The following is a 16,547-nucleotide window of genomic DNA, read 5'->3' on the forward strand; positions in this document are numbered from 1 at the left end:
AGCATCTTTAGGAAACCACCACAATAAATCAATGTGGGTACTTTCTCTAATGGATGCAAAACCACCGCTAAGCAGTGAAAATATTTCTGGGCTCTGCTGATCAAAACACCCTAGTTACCTCTCCAGAGGTACTTGGAATACTTGTGTTTTGTGGATTGTTTTAAAAAATACTAAAAATCACGACTGTCAGCTAGGATAACAACACAGTTAACCCCTTTAGGAAAAGCATTTGCTGCTAAGTGGCATTTAAAAAACAGACTTAAACATTTGGAATATAAAGTAAAAACAGAAGGTAAATCAAAAACTTCCAATAGAATACATATGGTCTGCATGAGACTACATACACAGAAATACCAGAACATGTCTACTCACAGCAAATTTAGCAAAGTGATCATGTTTACAATACATATAAAACCCCACAAACTGGTCATTCCTTAGGAATTTATATATGTAGAATACTAAGTAAAAACTGTTTAAAATGCTACTGTAGAGTGTTAAATACTCTGTTATTTAAAAAAATAGTCCATGTACTCTGAGAGAACTGATTGTCATATATGGACAAAAGAACAGTACAGATTTTAAGAACCCATATTGACCTTCCAGAGTCGGAGATGAGGTGGAGAGAGTATATCACTTCATAACGCACCACATTATGTTTTCTGGAACATAATTTTGTCTCTTGGACAGCTGGAAAAACTTACAGATAGGTTCAGTGGTTTGCACAATGGCAAACCAAACCCAAAGGAAAACAAATCCTTACCAAAAGCCAGTTCAATTTATTCTCCTATTAATTCAAGGGTCAGAACTGGAGCCAAATGAGATTGCTGATGGCTCACCAAGAGGCCTTGCAACCTAAGGCCATCTAAATCCAACAAAAAATGTTGAGTTATCCAGTTTTTCAGATAAATCAGGAGATATCTTTTTTTCTTAAAAGAACTGCTATGCAAGGTCAATTTTTTCTGAACAAACTTCAACATATTGAGAAAAAGAAAAAGGGCTCTAGGCTATAGTGTATACGAAAAGGGATAATCTGAAATTACAGCCATCTGCAAAACTGTGCATTGGCCAAAGCGACCATTATGAGCTAATCCCACAGGACCAGAAACTCAGATCCCTGTAGTCCAAGATAGCTACCAGCTAACTTTGATACTATAAAATAACAAATTCCCACACTCATCATATGAATGCTTCTCAACAGACAAAGCAAACTTAATTCCTTACTTTCTGCTGTTGCAGATTTTTTTCTTTTTTTATTAATTCCCTAAATGCTGGTGAGAATTTTCAACACTTCTGAGACAGGTTGGATGCTCCCTGAAGAAGCAATGATTATGAAGAAAGAGCAAAGAAACAGCTTTCAGATCCTAACTTATAATTCAAAAATATCAACTCTGACTGAGTGCAGCTCCAGCACTCAACAAGAAGTGCAAGTCCTTCTGCTGGCATCATTGGCCCTGGTATGCTGGTATGCTCTTCAGCATTTCTGCCACAGGAGAAACTCAGTGTTATTCTTCTGGTAAATACAGAGATGAAATCTATAGGTTCAGCAGGTTCAGCTGGGTTCTCTGAAGTGTTTGTCAACTTTCATAGTAAAATGGGCAGTTCCCAAGAGTGAGCAAAGCTTTGGTGGAAGAAGTAGCTCTTGAGACGAGAGGAATTGAACTTGAAACATGAGGGAATGGGCTTCAAGCCCAAGCCTCCTACATTTGAGAAAGGAATAATACTGCGCTTTCCCAGGCAGGTAGGAGGCAGAGATGCTTTACTGCCAGGACCTTGTGGTGAAGTGACTCACTGTAAGAGGGCAAAGAATCTTACAGAGCATCTGCAATCCCTGGAGCAAAACTACCAGTTAACACTGCAGGGGTTAGAACCCATATCTCTCATGAAGCTCACACTGGATCTCATCAATACCATGGAGCGATGCCCATAACATGCAGTGCATTAAGTCTTTGTCTTTAAGCTCAAGACCATACATGGTTGTGTAGCATGTGAACTTTAAAAGATAATCCAGACTTAAGGCCCCAAAGCAGACTGAAAAATTAGGATTTTGCAAACTTCTCTGGAAATAAGACAGAACTGGGAGGATTGTCTGGGAAGTACAGTAACAGCTGAGGAAACCAGTGGTTTAGGGGCATACGAGAGTACTGAGTGAGAAATAACCAGTCCAGGCTAACTGAAGCAGTATTAGTTCCCAGACTCAGACTGGAATCTGTGCTGAAGCCTGAGAACAATTATAGTATATCTATAAATATCTACATAATGCTAGATGAATGTATTAAAAAGGAAATCAATTAACTTGGCAAAAATGGAGAGCACTCTCATGATCATAGCATTATCCTTTGTTGTAAATCTGAATTCAGTTTAAAAATCCTCAACATCCAAACCTTTTATGCTACCCAAGGCTCAAAAGTCATTATAGAATCACAGAATGGTTTGGGTTGGAAAGGACTTTAGAGATCACCTAATCAAAGCCCCCTGCCATGGGCAGGTACATGTTCCACTAGACCAGGTTGCTCAAAGCCCCATCCAACCTGGCCTTGAACACTTTCAGAAATGGGGCATAACTAGCAGCTTTTAGTAAATCAGAAACACAAGATATGAAACAAACAATTGCAATCCTGCTCAGCACTTTCAGTGATTCAGTCAAATCTGATGTCAATTCAACCTGGTGTTGTACTTTTTAAACATAACCTTTCATAAATTCATATGCACTTGCTTAAGCGCTATAGAACACCATTTCACTCTAAAGCAAACAGTAAGTCACCACATAAAAATCTGGTTTCTGAGTGCCAGCAGCTGTTTGCTATACTAAACTGTACTATTAACTACTTGTGCAGCATATGCAGCAGGACTGTTTAGATTGATCCATAGATGATATAACAATGTTGACCACTAAATGAAAAAATGAAATATACTGAGCTGTGTTTCAAACATCAGATTTGTTGTTATTAATTTCTCTATCAAATCATGACATTTCCATACTCTAAAATATTAAATATGAAACTGCTAAGAGTTTAAAATCAAGTTACTTTATGAATGGTAGATTTATTAAAAAACACTATGGACTTCTTACAGATTAAAAAAATACCTATAATCAAGTCACAGTAACAGAGAATTTTACCTACATATTTCATTAGCAGTTGTGTAAAATGGAAAATTAAAATAGAGCAGTTATTGTAATTATAAGGCAGGCACATGCTTCCTGTATTACATGTAACTATCTGTACCTACACATCTTTGTTCTGATATATAGGCAATGCCTTTCCCATTAGTTTTTTCTCAATACAGCAGGACACTTAAGCATCAGCCAATAACGTGACAACCCAATGCTCTAATAAGCATACTATTTGATCTTAATGGCTCATCTATTTCATCTTTTATTCCTCTACCCCTTTTATGGCCAAGAGAAGTGCTGGTCTATGTGGCAAGGAATGCACTGTTCCCTATATTAACACCATCACTAACACATTCTTAGACTGATCAGACATGTAAGACATTGTCATTTATGCTCCAAATTAAAATTTTCCAATTTAAAGTATAATTAATATTTTTATGATGCTGTGCTATGAATAGCAGTGCTTATTTAAAGTGCAAAATATAGTAATTCTTACTGTTGCCTAAATAAAATTCTAGTAAGTTTAAAAGAAGTTATTCCTTCCTTTCTTCACATAAAGTTATCTAAACTTTTTTACATACACAAATTAAAAAACCCCAGCTAATCAGACAGACAAACACAGAAATTGGCTGCATTCTCACCTTGTGTACTTGGTCCAGAATCTGCTGACTGGGCAGGATTTAATGCCCAATGTAGCTGTCGCTGAAACTCAGGTCTGTCTTCTGTGTGAATCAATTCAAACACACTCTGGTGTATAATATCCGACTATGTACAAATGAAAAAAGAACAAGATACATACAATCACATGCACGTGGCAAAGCCTCACAAAACAGTTTTTAGCAGCACAGAGAATTCATGTACACCCATGACTGCAAACATGGGAAACAATATTAAAATATATTTTCTTAGGAAAAAAAAATAACACTATGTCAACTATCTCTTTACCTGCTTTTATCTAAGAAAGGTTGGAACTTTTATGCTTAGGTTCTGTTTAAGTAATTTAACTTTACATACTGGTAAATAAAGTACTTGCCAGCTAGTACTTGACTTGACCCATTATACGTGCTACAGCAATACAAAAGAAACCAAGCAGATTATGAACAGTGCATTTGTTTGCCTGAAAGCTTTGTCACTCCTTAAGGATGTGTAAAACATGTAATTATTAAGCTCTTATATCACCACCAATTGTGTTGTTAGGAATGTAATCTAAATGGCAAAGGTACAACACTGAGGATCAGTCATTGAAGGAAATTAAGGAGGAAAAAAGCACCCAAAATATTCAAGATAAGACTCAATCGACTGAGAGGAGTTAAGTTCCCTGTTTTCAGCATGTTTCAAAGACCCGACCATTATATAAACAGAAAATATTTAAAATGAAACATAGAGCTAAAGTAATTGAGGTGAACTGGCAAAAGCAGAAGTTTAACTCAAATTTGGCTTTGATGAATTTAATAAAACAATCAGTATTTTCCAGAACAAATTGCCAGAAATGCTAGTTTTTGTAAATTTAAGACTTCACTTCTATATCATGCACTTGATTTACTAGTATTACTATATAAATTTTATGCCCAATTTGTTTCCCAAGCTTTTCTCTTTTTTCATTCCCCAACACTGAAAGAATATGTATCCCCAGGAATAATGATGTTTTGTTTGAAATACTTTCTTTTACACAAACATTCCTCAGTTCAACAGTTATCTAAAATTGCAGACCAACCAGAATTTCTCCCTATTTTTAGACAGCAACTGAATCTATCAACATTCAGCATCCACAGATATACACTGATAACTATAACTAAGCTTCTATCATCTCCACATAAAGTAATCCCAGGAGTTCTGTAATGAAGGCAACATTTGCCTACTATGCTTTGGTCTTTATTAGTTTGGTACCTGGCTTGAAAGCCCACTAAAGTCAGCCATATGCGATCTGCACCATAAATAGTAAAGAAAAAAAAAAGCTTGTTTTGAAAGAAATAATTAAATAAATAAACATGACCAAGAGAACACTAAAATTCTAAAAATACTAAAATTACTCACTTGATACTTAAAATCTCAAGCCATATGGTAATAATTTTGCATGAAAGGTTTCTATTAAAATAATTACCTTCCCATTGAATTATGTCTCACTCAGCATCATAAACTGGGTAACACCACAGTATAAATTTCAAACAGTTGTTACAGTGAAGACTAATTAAGTGTGAAAACTTCCTATCTTGCCTAACTCAACTTTGGAAATTATATTCCTGTTGTGCTTGGCCTGACATCCTGGCTATGTAAGCCGATAGAAAAGTAATATGGTTTCAAAGTGATCCAACCCAAAGTACCTAACTGAGATTTTTATTACACAAACTATCAGACCCTAAATACAAACAATGTCCTCTGAAAGTAAGCAAAACCTCTGCAAAAAAAGAGGAAAAAATAAACTTACTTGTTGGAAGCCCAAGTAGTCTTGGATGGTAGAAGAGACGTAAAAAACCAGAGCATCTGCTGTAACAACTAAGACAAACCCATTTAATGCCTGGGGAGGAAACACACCAATCTGTCACCTTCACAGACAAAATTCCAGACAATTATTGCGGCTGTAAGTCTGCCTATACTCTACTTTCCCAATAAAATGTGAGGCATGCAAAACCATATCATTATCTAACAGCATAAACAGAAGGATTCTTCATTGCATCTCTCTACCTGTTACAATGAAGAAAACTAGCTCTAATGGAAAAAAAAAATAAAACTGTTCTTTTGGAAAATTCAGGGGAGAAGCCAAACCCTGTTGATGACTTTTAAATACTTCTGACTGTGGATGAGGGACAACAGTATGAACAACTGTAAGTTTTTCTGATATCAACCACAGTTCACTATGCTTGCGTGGCTCAAGCCTTTGTTACCCCCAGCTGCCCACCAGCACATACAAGAGCCATGCCACAAAACCAGTCCCAAAATCCACTCTATTCATAGTGCAGGCAGGCCTCTGTGAACAGGAAATCAAGCTATCAAGATCATCCATATAGTCCAAGAAAACATTTTATAGCTTACTTAAAATAGAAAACCTCTGCACAAGTGGACTGTTGCAAGTAAACAATGTTTTTGAAGAGATTTCCCCCTCCATGAAGCAGCAGACTAGGCGGCTCCACACTCAAAGTCACGCAAAGGGCATTTATCTGAACTCCCAATCAATACGGTTCATGGCAATTGTTGTGATAGCAAACAGTAAATTTGTGACTTGGCAGCTCATCTGAAAGGTGCCGATTTACTTCTATGGATTTCAGTCAAGATTTAACAAAAGGCTGTCTCAAGGGGCTGGATTAAGTACATTGTGCCACTTAATTTCCTCAACTGCATTCAAAGGGAAATTTGGCCAGCATATCCAAAACATTTTTTAAAAACTTTATTATGCAAAATAATTGTAACACAGAAAACGTTAAGTAAGTGAAGGATATGCTATATCTTACTGTAAAAACTTAATAATATAGAGGTTAAATATCTGATTAAATGACTGGCCTTTAAATGCTGTGAACCACCCCTATTTAATGTGTAGACATATCTTAATCTACTCTCATAGAGTTGTGAGCTCTGTAAAAACTCCTTATACAAGTTTAGTGAATTTTACATTAATAAAGAATGAGCTAAAAAAACCTTAATAATCATTTGAAATTAAATAGCATAGCCAATCCAAGAAATCTTTATTTGTTACATAGAATCCTTGGGTTTGCTGAAGTTTGCAGTAATTTCAAGAGAGCAGAATGCTGCAATGGCAGGTGCTTGTGTCCTCTGCTGACCTACTCTGCAGGGCATTTTGCCTCAAGTGCTGGATATAAAAAGTCTGCAAGCTGCCCAGTATCTAACTCTGTCTCAAACGTTAAAATTGGTTATTCTGGTCTGTATCATATAAAGCTACGTACACCTCCTGTACCTGGATTGCAACCACATTTTACTGTGGCTCTGGTACACAGTTCACCCTGAACCAGGATTGCTACTGAAAAAATCATATGCATTCTGTAAGCCAAAAATACTGTAAAATGCATGTATCCGGATATATCAATAAATGGGAGGTAAGTTCTGATGGAGGCTTTTGCAAGATGCAATCCAAAAATAATTCTTTTTAAATAAATAGTGAAATTTCTCAGGCAGCACTCTGGAGCACTGAAGATAAAATTTGTGCCTCTAAAAAATGCTCTCAATACTCCTAATACAAAGGCAGTTACAAAACTGTTCATTACTGGTGAGAAGTCATTTGCCTTGCACTTTTTATCATAGACTTGCTTAGACCGTAATAGATCATGTATTTAAAATAAGTATTGGAAATAATTTTAAAAATTATGAAGGACATAGTTTTGATTTTAAGGAAGGCACATTTGTGTATTTGATCTCTACTTCCACAGTATATTGAATTGGTAAGGCAGTTGCAATGTTGACAATTTAAGACAATTTCCCGTTTGTTAGGAAACAAGAGAAAACATCTGATGAACAAACAGAAAAAAATACAAACAATATGGTGTGTATTCATACCACCTTTGCAAAAAAACCCAAACAAACTCATCAATTATACTTTAAGGGAACGATTTTATCAATATTTACATCTTACTGATTCCCTGTATCTTCTAGAAAATTCCCACTTTCATCTCTCATGAATTTTTACATTACCTAAGATAACTCTATTTGTATATTCATTCTCATAATTTTTTCACATATATAAAATATTTACAAAACCAACTCCTTTAGGAAATTCATTTAATTTACTTACTTCACAAGATGGGGAGAATTTACAGTAAAATAAGTATATTATCCATTTAATTTTCATACTGGAAAACAGTTCCCTCATATCACTTCCACTTGGAAGTCATAGAACCCCCCCTATATTTCACATAAAATAGATGCTTCCAATATAAACCTTATACTTTATCTTTTCAGATAATTCTTGCTTAAAAAGAAAGCTGTTCACCTGCAGTAATTCCATAACTGTTCTTCATGATACTTTATTAAGGTTAGAAAATTACATACATGTCCTAGTTTTTTAGTTGGTTAGAAAACAATTTTCAACTAGTATTAATTTAAAGTAATTGTTTTGTGAGATTCTTAGAACTTGTTTTCATTTCTACTCTTTGAACACCGAAATTAATTTTGCTCTAAGCAAACAATTGACTCTGACAATGATTTGCCATTTCTAATAGATACATCAGTGGGAAACCTGGGAAGAAGACAAATTATCAGCATATTTCAAATGAAGCTGCAGGTCACAGTAAAATCTATTCTGTGAAACTAATTAGAACATTGGAATACTTTTATTAGTAATTTCCCAAGTTTAATCTGGACCTAGTATTATATCATTATTCATATGTTTTGACACTCTGGGACATCAAAACAGGCTAAAGAATTTAAGAAAAAAGAGAAAACCACCAATACTCTTTTTTATTAATACTTTCCATTAGTTCATAATATTGAAAGTTATGAAAGCTGAGATACTTTTTAAATTTTGTCCTGAACCTACACTATGGACACTGAGTTCTTTCAAACTACCAAGAAAGCTAGATATTTCAGCAACCCTGAGGTCTTTTAAAGAGAAATTGTTTCTTTTAGACAATTAGTCACCAAATTTACAGTCAATTACTAACTTATCTGACCCTTACAAAGACCATTACTTTACATTAATATCTTTATTAACAATAGATGCAAAGAGCTGGGAAAGAAACCTCCAACAAATTACTTGGAAACACTGAAGTGGAGCACATATTCTAACACCACTCTACATCACTAGCAGAAAAAGTGCAAGAGTACTTTTTACCTTAAAGAAAACGAGAAAAGGATTTTACAATAAGAAAACTTACTTTTTCAATCTCATCAGTGAATATAGTATGCTACATACAATAGTTTTTTTAATGTAAATCTTTGTACAATATATCCTTTGCAAAAAATACCTGCAGTAGGAGTTCTCCTTCCAGGATCTGCATTCCTTCTCCACACTTTGCTGTTCTACAGTTTTCCTGAATGCCATTTCTTTCTGGTCTTGTAGAGTTAGAAGATTTTAATGCAACTAGAACAAAGAAAGAAAAACGTTGAGCTATCTTTGAAAGGTTCATTAGAAATTTACATAATGATGTGCTATTTTGTGTAAGAAAAAATGTATTTAAAAGACACCATTAAAGTCAATCTAATGAAAATTTCTGTTTCCATGTCAAACTTTTTCCTTACCTTTAGAGCTAACCTCCAGATTTGTCATCCTTCTCATTCTATACTATAATACTTTCACTACAGAAGTAGTAATATTGAAATCAATCCAAATCTCATTACTTTATACCTCTTTTTTTCCTTCTTCTTGTCTTTACTATAAGACTCACTTCTAGTCTGTCACTCTCGTGACAAACAAATGACACTTGTTTTCATACAACAACCTCCTATAACCTGACAACAACTCTGTATTAAGGTATGAAAACAGTGCACTTATCTAATTTCAGACATCAAACTATGGTTCATCAGATACACAAACCTGCTCTAGACATAAAGCTCCCTTCAGGGAAAGGAAGGAAAGAAACATGAACCCTAAATGTGCATTACACACTAAAGAACACAGAGAAAGGTATTTCAAACAAAAATATTTGGGTTGGGGTTTCTTTTTTCTACCATAGTTAAATTTTAACCATTTAAACAACTAAGCAAACTTTCCCAATTTCAGATAAAATACTGAAACCATGAATCATCATTATTCACGTCACAAACACATCCAACTAAAAGAAAAAAATTATTCAGTGACTAAGAGATTGAGAATCAGACATTCCCATCTCTGCATCCTTCCAAGAAACAAGATGCTATCAAGTAAAATTAGTTACCAGCAGATCACCTATAACTCAGAATTTACCTACCTTACATAGTTCCCAAAAAGAGAGAAAAAAAAAAATTCTTCAAATCTGATATTAGTCTGAGTAGGTCTGCAGTGCCAAAAGAGCTTAAAATTACTTGAGCAATTGTACCTTAAACCTTTGCCATAAAGCTAAAGGTCACCACCTGCCCTAACCCCAAAATTTCTAAGCTGTAAAGCAAGGGAAATTTATAAAAACAACTGCACTTCTGTAAAATACCACAGTTTATCTCATAGCCATGAGATATCCACCCTAAATTCCAACCAATTTTTCAACCTGCTGAAAACTTTCATTTTTCCACTGCTCAGAACTTTAGTCAAGAATCCTGAAGAACTTCTGTTCACTTGCTTTTAAACTACGCTAAATGATATTTTACACTACCTATAATGATGCCTTTCAGGTTTTTTTAAGCTATCACTGCATCTTACAACTTTAAAGCCAGACAGTTTTCATTAAAATATCCCTCAAAGGCAGTGTAGAAGAAAAACGTGTTCTAAAATGACATTAACTGAATAATCAGATCAGAATTTATCTAAGGGTTTGCTTTGAAATTTAAACCTTAATGCTGTTCTTCCTACCAGATAGGTAAAAAGTCCTGCAACAGACCACACAGAGTTGCAGTTGCAAATTCACTTTGAATTCAAGTGAATGGGATATGTAGCCAATTTTTTTTCCTGAGCATTATTTGAAAAGGATACCTAGAATATTCACTAAACACTACTGAAGTCCACAATCAGTAGAAGAAAACTTATTATCTTTTTAATTTATATTTTATGATTATTGAAAAAGCCCCATTCAGCTGTGGAAGTTGCAAGTAAAGATGCCTAATCACACTTACCATTCTGAAAAATTCCATATGTAATGATACACAGGTGGTTTCTTTATCTTTTATAATGTTTTATGGAATAAAATCTGATAGATAAAATCTATCAATTGACAGAGCTCTAGAGCTCAAACACAGATGATGCACTAGTGGCTATATTCCTCTTAACTTTCCAAGTGTACAAGAGGTACACATGAAGTTAAACATTTTCCTGAATTGGAACCTACACTTTTTGCAGAAATCAGAATGTGGGTGGAATCAAGCTGGTGTAGACTGAGGCAGATGGAAAATTGCTGACAATCTGGATTAATAAAAATGGAAGATATAGTGGAAAAATAGAGCGGTGTATAGCTCTTGAAAAAAAAAAGAAGCAACAAATCCAAATTTACCTTGTTTTGACAGATAAATCACAGGCCTGTTAACACCTGTTACAAGCCACCCAAATCCCTGGCACTGAACAACCCTGGCTATGTGAATGCACACTAGCAATGTGTGGTTCTATACAGTCAAACTGAAGGCTACTAGAAACAAGGGACCTCACAGTAAGGCAGTAATTCTGAACAGACATGGTCACAGCACACAATGATGTGGTCTTGGAAACATCAGCTGGAGATATAGTAACACATAATGAAAAGGAGAACTAAATCTAAAAAGCATAACTTATCCAAAGGTAATATTACAGTCAACATGACCTAGCTTAAAACGAGCCATGTGTTCTGGTAGTTCTCAGTCTATGTTACTCATGTCATCAGACAAAATAATCCCAATGGTTCATTACTTTGTAATCTTTGAATCTCTGAATTAAGTACAACTCATTTTGGCCTATCCCCTCTTAATTTTCAGCCATGGGAAATTAAAACATGAATACTCCCACAGAGTAAATAGAAAAAATCTGTATACATAGTCTAGAATACATTCACAATCAAATTACTTCTCAGAATTTCCCATTAATAACTTTAAATCAACAAAAATAAATCAAAGTTGTTCATACCTGTAAAAAACCAAACCAACCAAAACCAAACCCAAACCAAAATATATCTGTTACACAATTCTAGCAGGAGGGCTGGATTGTAAGCACCTGCTTTCCAAGTTAATGATTGTCATTTAATCCTATGTCCAGCAATAAGAATCATTTCCATTGCCTAGATTTCCCTGATTAGAAGTACAAGCTGAATCCCAAAGACAATAAAACCAGATAGTGACCTTTGATAGATTTTTTTAGACATAAAACAACATTGTATTTTCTAGTACATTTCCTTCATAGTTGTGAAATGCTTTAGCACCCAAACCAGCAAATGTAAAAGACAGTCGGTTTTACATTTTATCTATAAAGATAAATTAAATAACAATGCTGACATCAGTGCTTACCAGCTTCTTATCTCTGGTTCTAACTGTTACACTCAGGTGATAAGAGACTTGTATGGAGATGCAGTGTACTTTATTAGACTTAACAGTATGTATTGGGGAAAAAAAACCCCAAGTTTGACATACAACTACTTCTTCAGGTCTGAAAGAGAATTCCAGCAACTGAGTTCCACCTACTGCCAAAAGCCATCTTTAATTTTAAAGCCACAAAATTATTCATTAAAAAAATTATATTCAATACCTAAAGACAAGAGGTATTAAGCAACCTTTCTTCTTTCCAGGGAACAACAGTCAGTTATACGAATGAATTATAAACAGCAGGCTGAATCAACTGATAATACATGATAGATTAATTTAATGAATTATCTGCTGAGATATTCAGAAGTTAATCTAATATGATGAAAATTATTAAAAAAATAAGTCTATCCACCATCTCATTTAACCTCCACGTTGTTCTCATAGAAAGGTCCTAGTCCAGGATGAAAAAGGTCTTTTGCACCTTCAAAACCTTGATCTCTAGGGATTATACTTAGTAGGTATACTCCCTGCCCCCAGCTTCAACTCACAACTGGTGTTCTCTTGCTTCCAGGCTTTAACTCCGGTTCTCAATGAGAGCCTTTGTCACGACTTCCTCACTTGACAGCCAGCTGCTCCAAAGTCCCAACTCCACTATTTCATTCATTTCAGCTTGCAAAATCAATGACCATGCAGCCACCTGTACCTATCAGAGCACTTTCAGCAGGAATCTTGTAAATGATGATTTCTTACTCTGTCACAGAGCAAGTGCAAATATACTCTACTGATTTCTTTGGTAGGCCTCTACCTGTACTAATTGTTCCAACCTTAATAAAGTAACTGGAGATGCAGAGAATTCAGCATAAGGTATATGTCAGCAACTATTAGCCACGTTTCTGATGGGCATTTATATAGAAGCCTGATTTAACACACATATATTTGAGATGTCGACTTTACTATTACATTAAGAGAATAATATTAACAGTTAAATTGCTTAAAGTAATAGAGAGGCATTTAAAAACTGTTCCAGTTCCCCTTTTCATGAAAGAAGTGACAAACCTACAAATACTTATACAAATATTCAAAAGACATATCAGTAAAAATGAAATCTAATAAAAATGCCTCTAACATGCATGTGACTAATGCCTTATGCAATAGTCAGTTGTCTGTCCATAGAACAAGAGAGTGGTATTCATCACAGCATATATCAGGACACTGTCAATACTCAGCTCATCCAAACCAAGTTTATTATACTGTTTTCCTCAAATCCAGAAACTACTACAGTTGGAAAAAAACCCCAAACAAACATTTTGCTTGAAAGCATCAGAAAGAACAAAATAAACAAGAAAAAATAATAGAAGTAGGGTTTTTTTCTGTGTTGAGTGACTAAAGAAGTTTTTCTGACATAAATCAAGAAAATACAACACATTTGCTAGTGCTCAGCTGTGGAGTCTGGAGATAATATTCTCCATTGAAACCTGAGCATTTGCAAACCAAATGTCTCTTCTTATTATCAAAGGAGTGAAGAAATGTATGATTAAACTTTCCATCTCAAAATTCATCTAAACCTGCCTCGTGTTATTAGAGTGGTGAATATAAACCGTTTCAGCAACCACTGGCTGAAAAGCTTCACAGAAACCATACCAAGATACTCTGTGGTTAGAACTTTTTCTTTTTGCTACATTTTCTTCACCAAAGAAAAAGCATAGTAAATAGTTTTAGAGGAGTCAGAGTAGCTCACTGCAGAGAGGTGTAGAGAATGGAAAATAAAAATGGCAAGCTTTAACCAGACCTTCTAAAATCATATTGACATGCAACAAATTTCTTTAAATCGGGCTCAAGATAATTTTTACTTTTAGGTGAATGATCTCTTCTAGGCTAAAACTGTATTAAAGTAACACTTGCCTAATATCACAAGTATATTGCTAGCACACCAGTCATGCAGTCCTGAAATTTAATCTTAAAAAGGTTCACAGAACTGCTGTATATCTAATCTTGGCACAGTTTCCACAATTCGGCCAAACAGGTCAAAGTTTGCAGTCAAAGCCAATTGAGACTGCTTCATAACCTTTTCAGTAGATTTATAAATTCTACTAGTCTGTTCTGAATTACTTTAAAAAAACCAACAGTTCTCTTGAGGGGGGTGGTCTTACTCACTTCAGCAACAAATGCTAACCCACAACATGAAGTTCACCAGCCAAAACAAGACAAGGAGGGCACTGCTGAGAAAACAGAGATTAATATTAAACTCTTGCCTAATCATTAACATAAGATGAACTGTTTATACTGGCAAAAGATCAATTTTACGTGGAAAAAAATATTATATATACCCACATTTTGCACCTGCAATCTCTGATACTGTAAAGGTAAAAATGTTTATAGAAGTTAAGTGACATGAAGAAAAAATGCAATTAGTTTTCTAGAAAGATAAAAGATGCATTGACTGCACATTTTGTAAATAGCTACATTTCTATACAGCAGAAACTCTACATTTCACTAATAAAACTTCTGAAGGATTGCTTCATATTCAGAGATACAAGAGAAAATAAATACAGTTCAGAATTATCATACCTGTAGCTCTAAAGTTTTAGTTATGCTACACAAAGAGGCAAGATGAACTTCTGTGTAGGCTGCATGTACAAATAAAATATGTTACATGTATTGGCGGTAAGTTTTCCTCTATTTTTCATACTTAAATTTTCCATTTACTATTTTTCATTTATGAATTCTGAGTAACTTTCAAGACAGCTTTATAATGGGTCATGTGGATGGAGAAATGTATAAGAACATGCATATTCCATTACTATCAAACCTCCAAAATGTAAACACATCAATAAAAATGTAAAAAATACATCACTTTTCTGACACAGTCCAGAGCAATATCGGCAGAAAACATCTTACAAAAGTAGTCATGGAAGTTGAATTACCAGATTTTGTAAAAAAAAGAAAAATGAAGGTGATAATGTACATTTGGAAGTGACTAGTAACAAAGGATACCTTTTTTCCTCTTAAGCATCAGTGAATGCACCAAATTATGACAATATTAATTATTGTCATATTTATTCTTATAACACTAATAATATATTTTAAAGCAGAAAAGTTACCAATAAAACATAGGCAGGAGCTGCCTATGTTTTCCATAAAAAAAGCCAAAATAGCTTATAAAACTAGTAACAACCAACCTTCAGCCTCAGAAGACACAGTACTTTGATTCATGAGCATATTTTCAGCTAATGTGGAGACATATAAACATGTCTACATACTTAGGGAAAGCAACTGAAAGAACCATTGAGCCACAAATGACAGGTATTTCTTGATTTGGCCTCAAAGAAATCGTTCATGGTTCAAGAGAGAAATTGCCATGAAGCAGCTATCACAAGAGGATAAATCATCCCACCGTGAATATTTTAAAGAAATATTAGTAGGTTATGTAGGTTGATGAAGGAAACAAAAAAGAGATTGAGGGGAAATAACACTTTTGCCAGAATAAGTTTTAACAAGTAAGATTAAAATAAATTCATTTTCACTAATCAAAAAATGAGAAAGGAACAAGGGTAAAAAGTAAGTGGTCAGGTTCTGGGCAGTTGAGAGTCAATAACTTAACTGCTGTACAGATATAGATTGCCTACTAATGTACAAGTCTAGAAATCAAGAATTTCTATGTGTGCAGACTTTGTGCAAGTGACTCAAAACAGAGCTGCACGGTGCCACAGACCTGCACCGTACATATTGCAATTTCTGCGCATGTGCACTTCTCCACTTCCAGTCATCCAGTACTTTCTTTATAACCCAAATTCAAACCCAGTAAAACGCAAACTCATCAGCTACATAATCAGACATGGCAGAGAGAGTACGAGTCTACCCAGCTGTGAGGATGTTCAAGTACACAATAATTTTTACTTAAAGGAGAAAGAAATGTAGGATTTGCCCAAAGATGCTTAGGCTCAAGAGAAGAAGACAAAAAGGAAATTTTCATCTCTAAAGCAGATATTCCATAGGTTAAATGTGTCTTAATACAAAAGGTTTTGACAGAAACTATTAGGAAGCTTTAGTGAATGCCACCAAAGCAACTACTACAATAAGTCTGTATGTGTTTGCTAGACTATAGAGAAATATTTATACTTCTGGTATAATCAAAATAAAGAACTTTCAATATTAAGAAACTTTCTATTATTAAGAACTCTAACATGTCACAGACCGTGGATGAAAATACAAACCAAAAATAAACCGTTCTGTCAGCATTGGACTGAAATTACTCAAGGTACAGCTTCAGAACTTCCCAAGGGCCCCGCTGTACTTACACTTCAGACATGTCTTCATACATATTTTACACTCAACAAGAGAAAAGCACAGAAGTGGTACACATTACTTGAACTGCTGCAGG

The 16,547-nt window shown here is 34.7% G+C and overlaps 1 protein-coding gene across 1 annotated transcript in view; it reads right to left on the reverse strand.

Moving 5' to 3' along the window:
• AHR (aryl hydrocarbon receptor) overlaps nucleotides 1-16,547 on the reverse strand; it is a 59,446-nt gene that overhangs the window by 13,505 nt on the left and 29,394 nt on the right. Inside the window, 3 exon segments of the mRNA XM_032692834.1 lie at nucleotides 3,754-3,877; nucleotides 5,538-5,627; nucleotides 9,022-9,137. Coding sequence (XP_032548725.1) covers nucleotides 3,754-3,877; nucleotides 5,538-5,627; nucleotides 9,022-9,137 — 330 coding nt within the window.

Source organism: Chiroxiphia lanceolata, chromosome 1 (assembly GCF_009829145.1).
Source record: "Chiroxiphia lanceolata isolate bChiLan1 chromosome 1, bChiLan1.pri, whole genome shotgun sequence".
NCBI classification, from domain to species: Eukaryota; Metazoa; Chordata; class Aves; order Passeriformes; family Pipridae; genus Chiroxiphia; species Chiroxiphia lanceolata.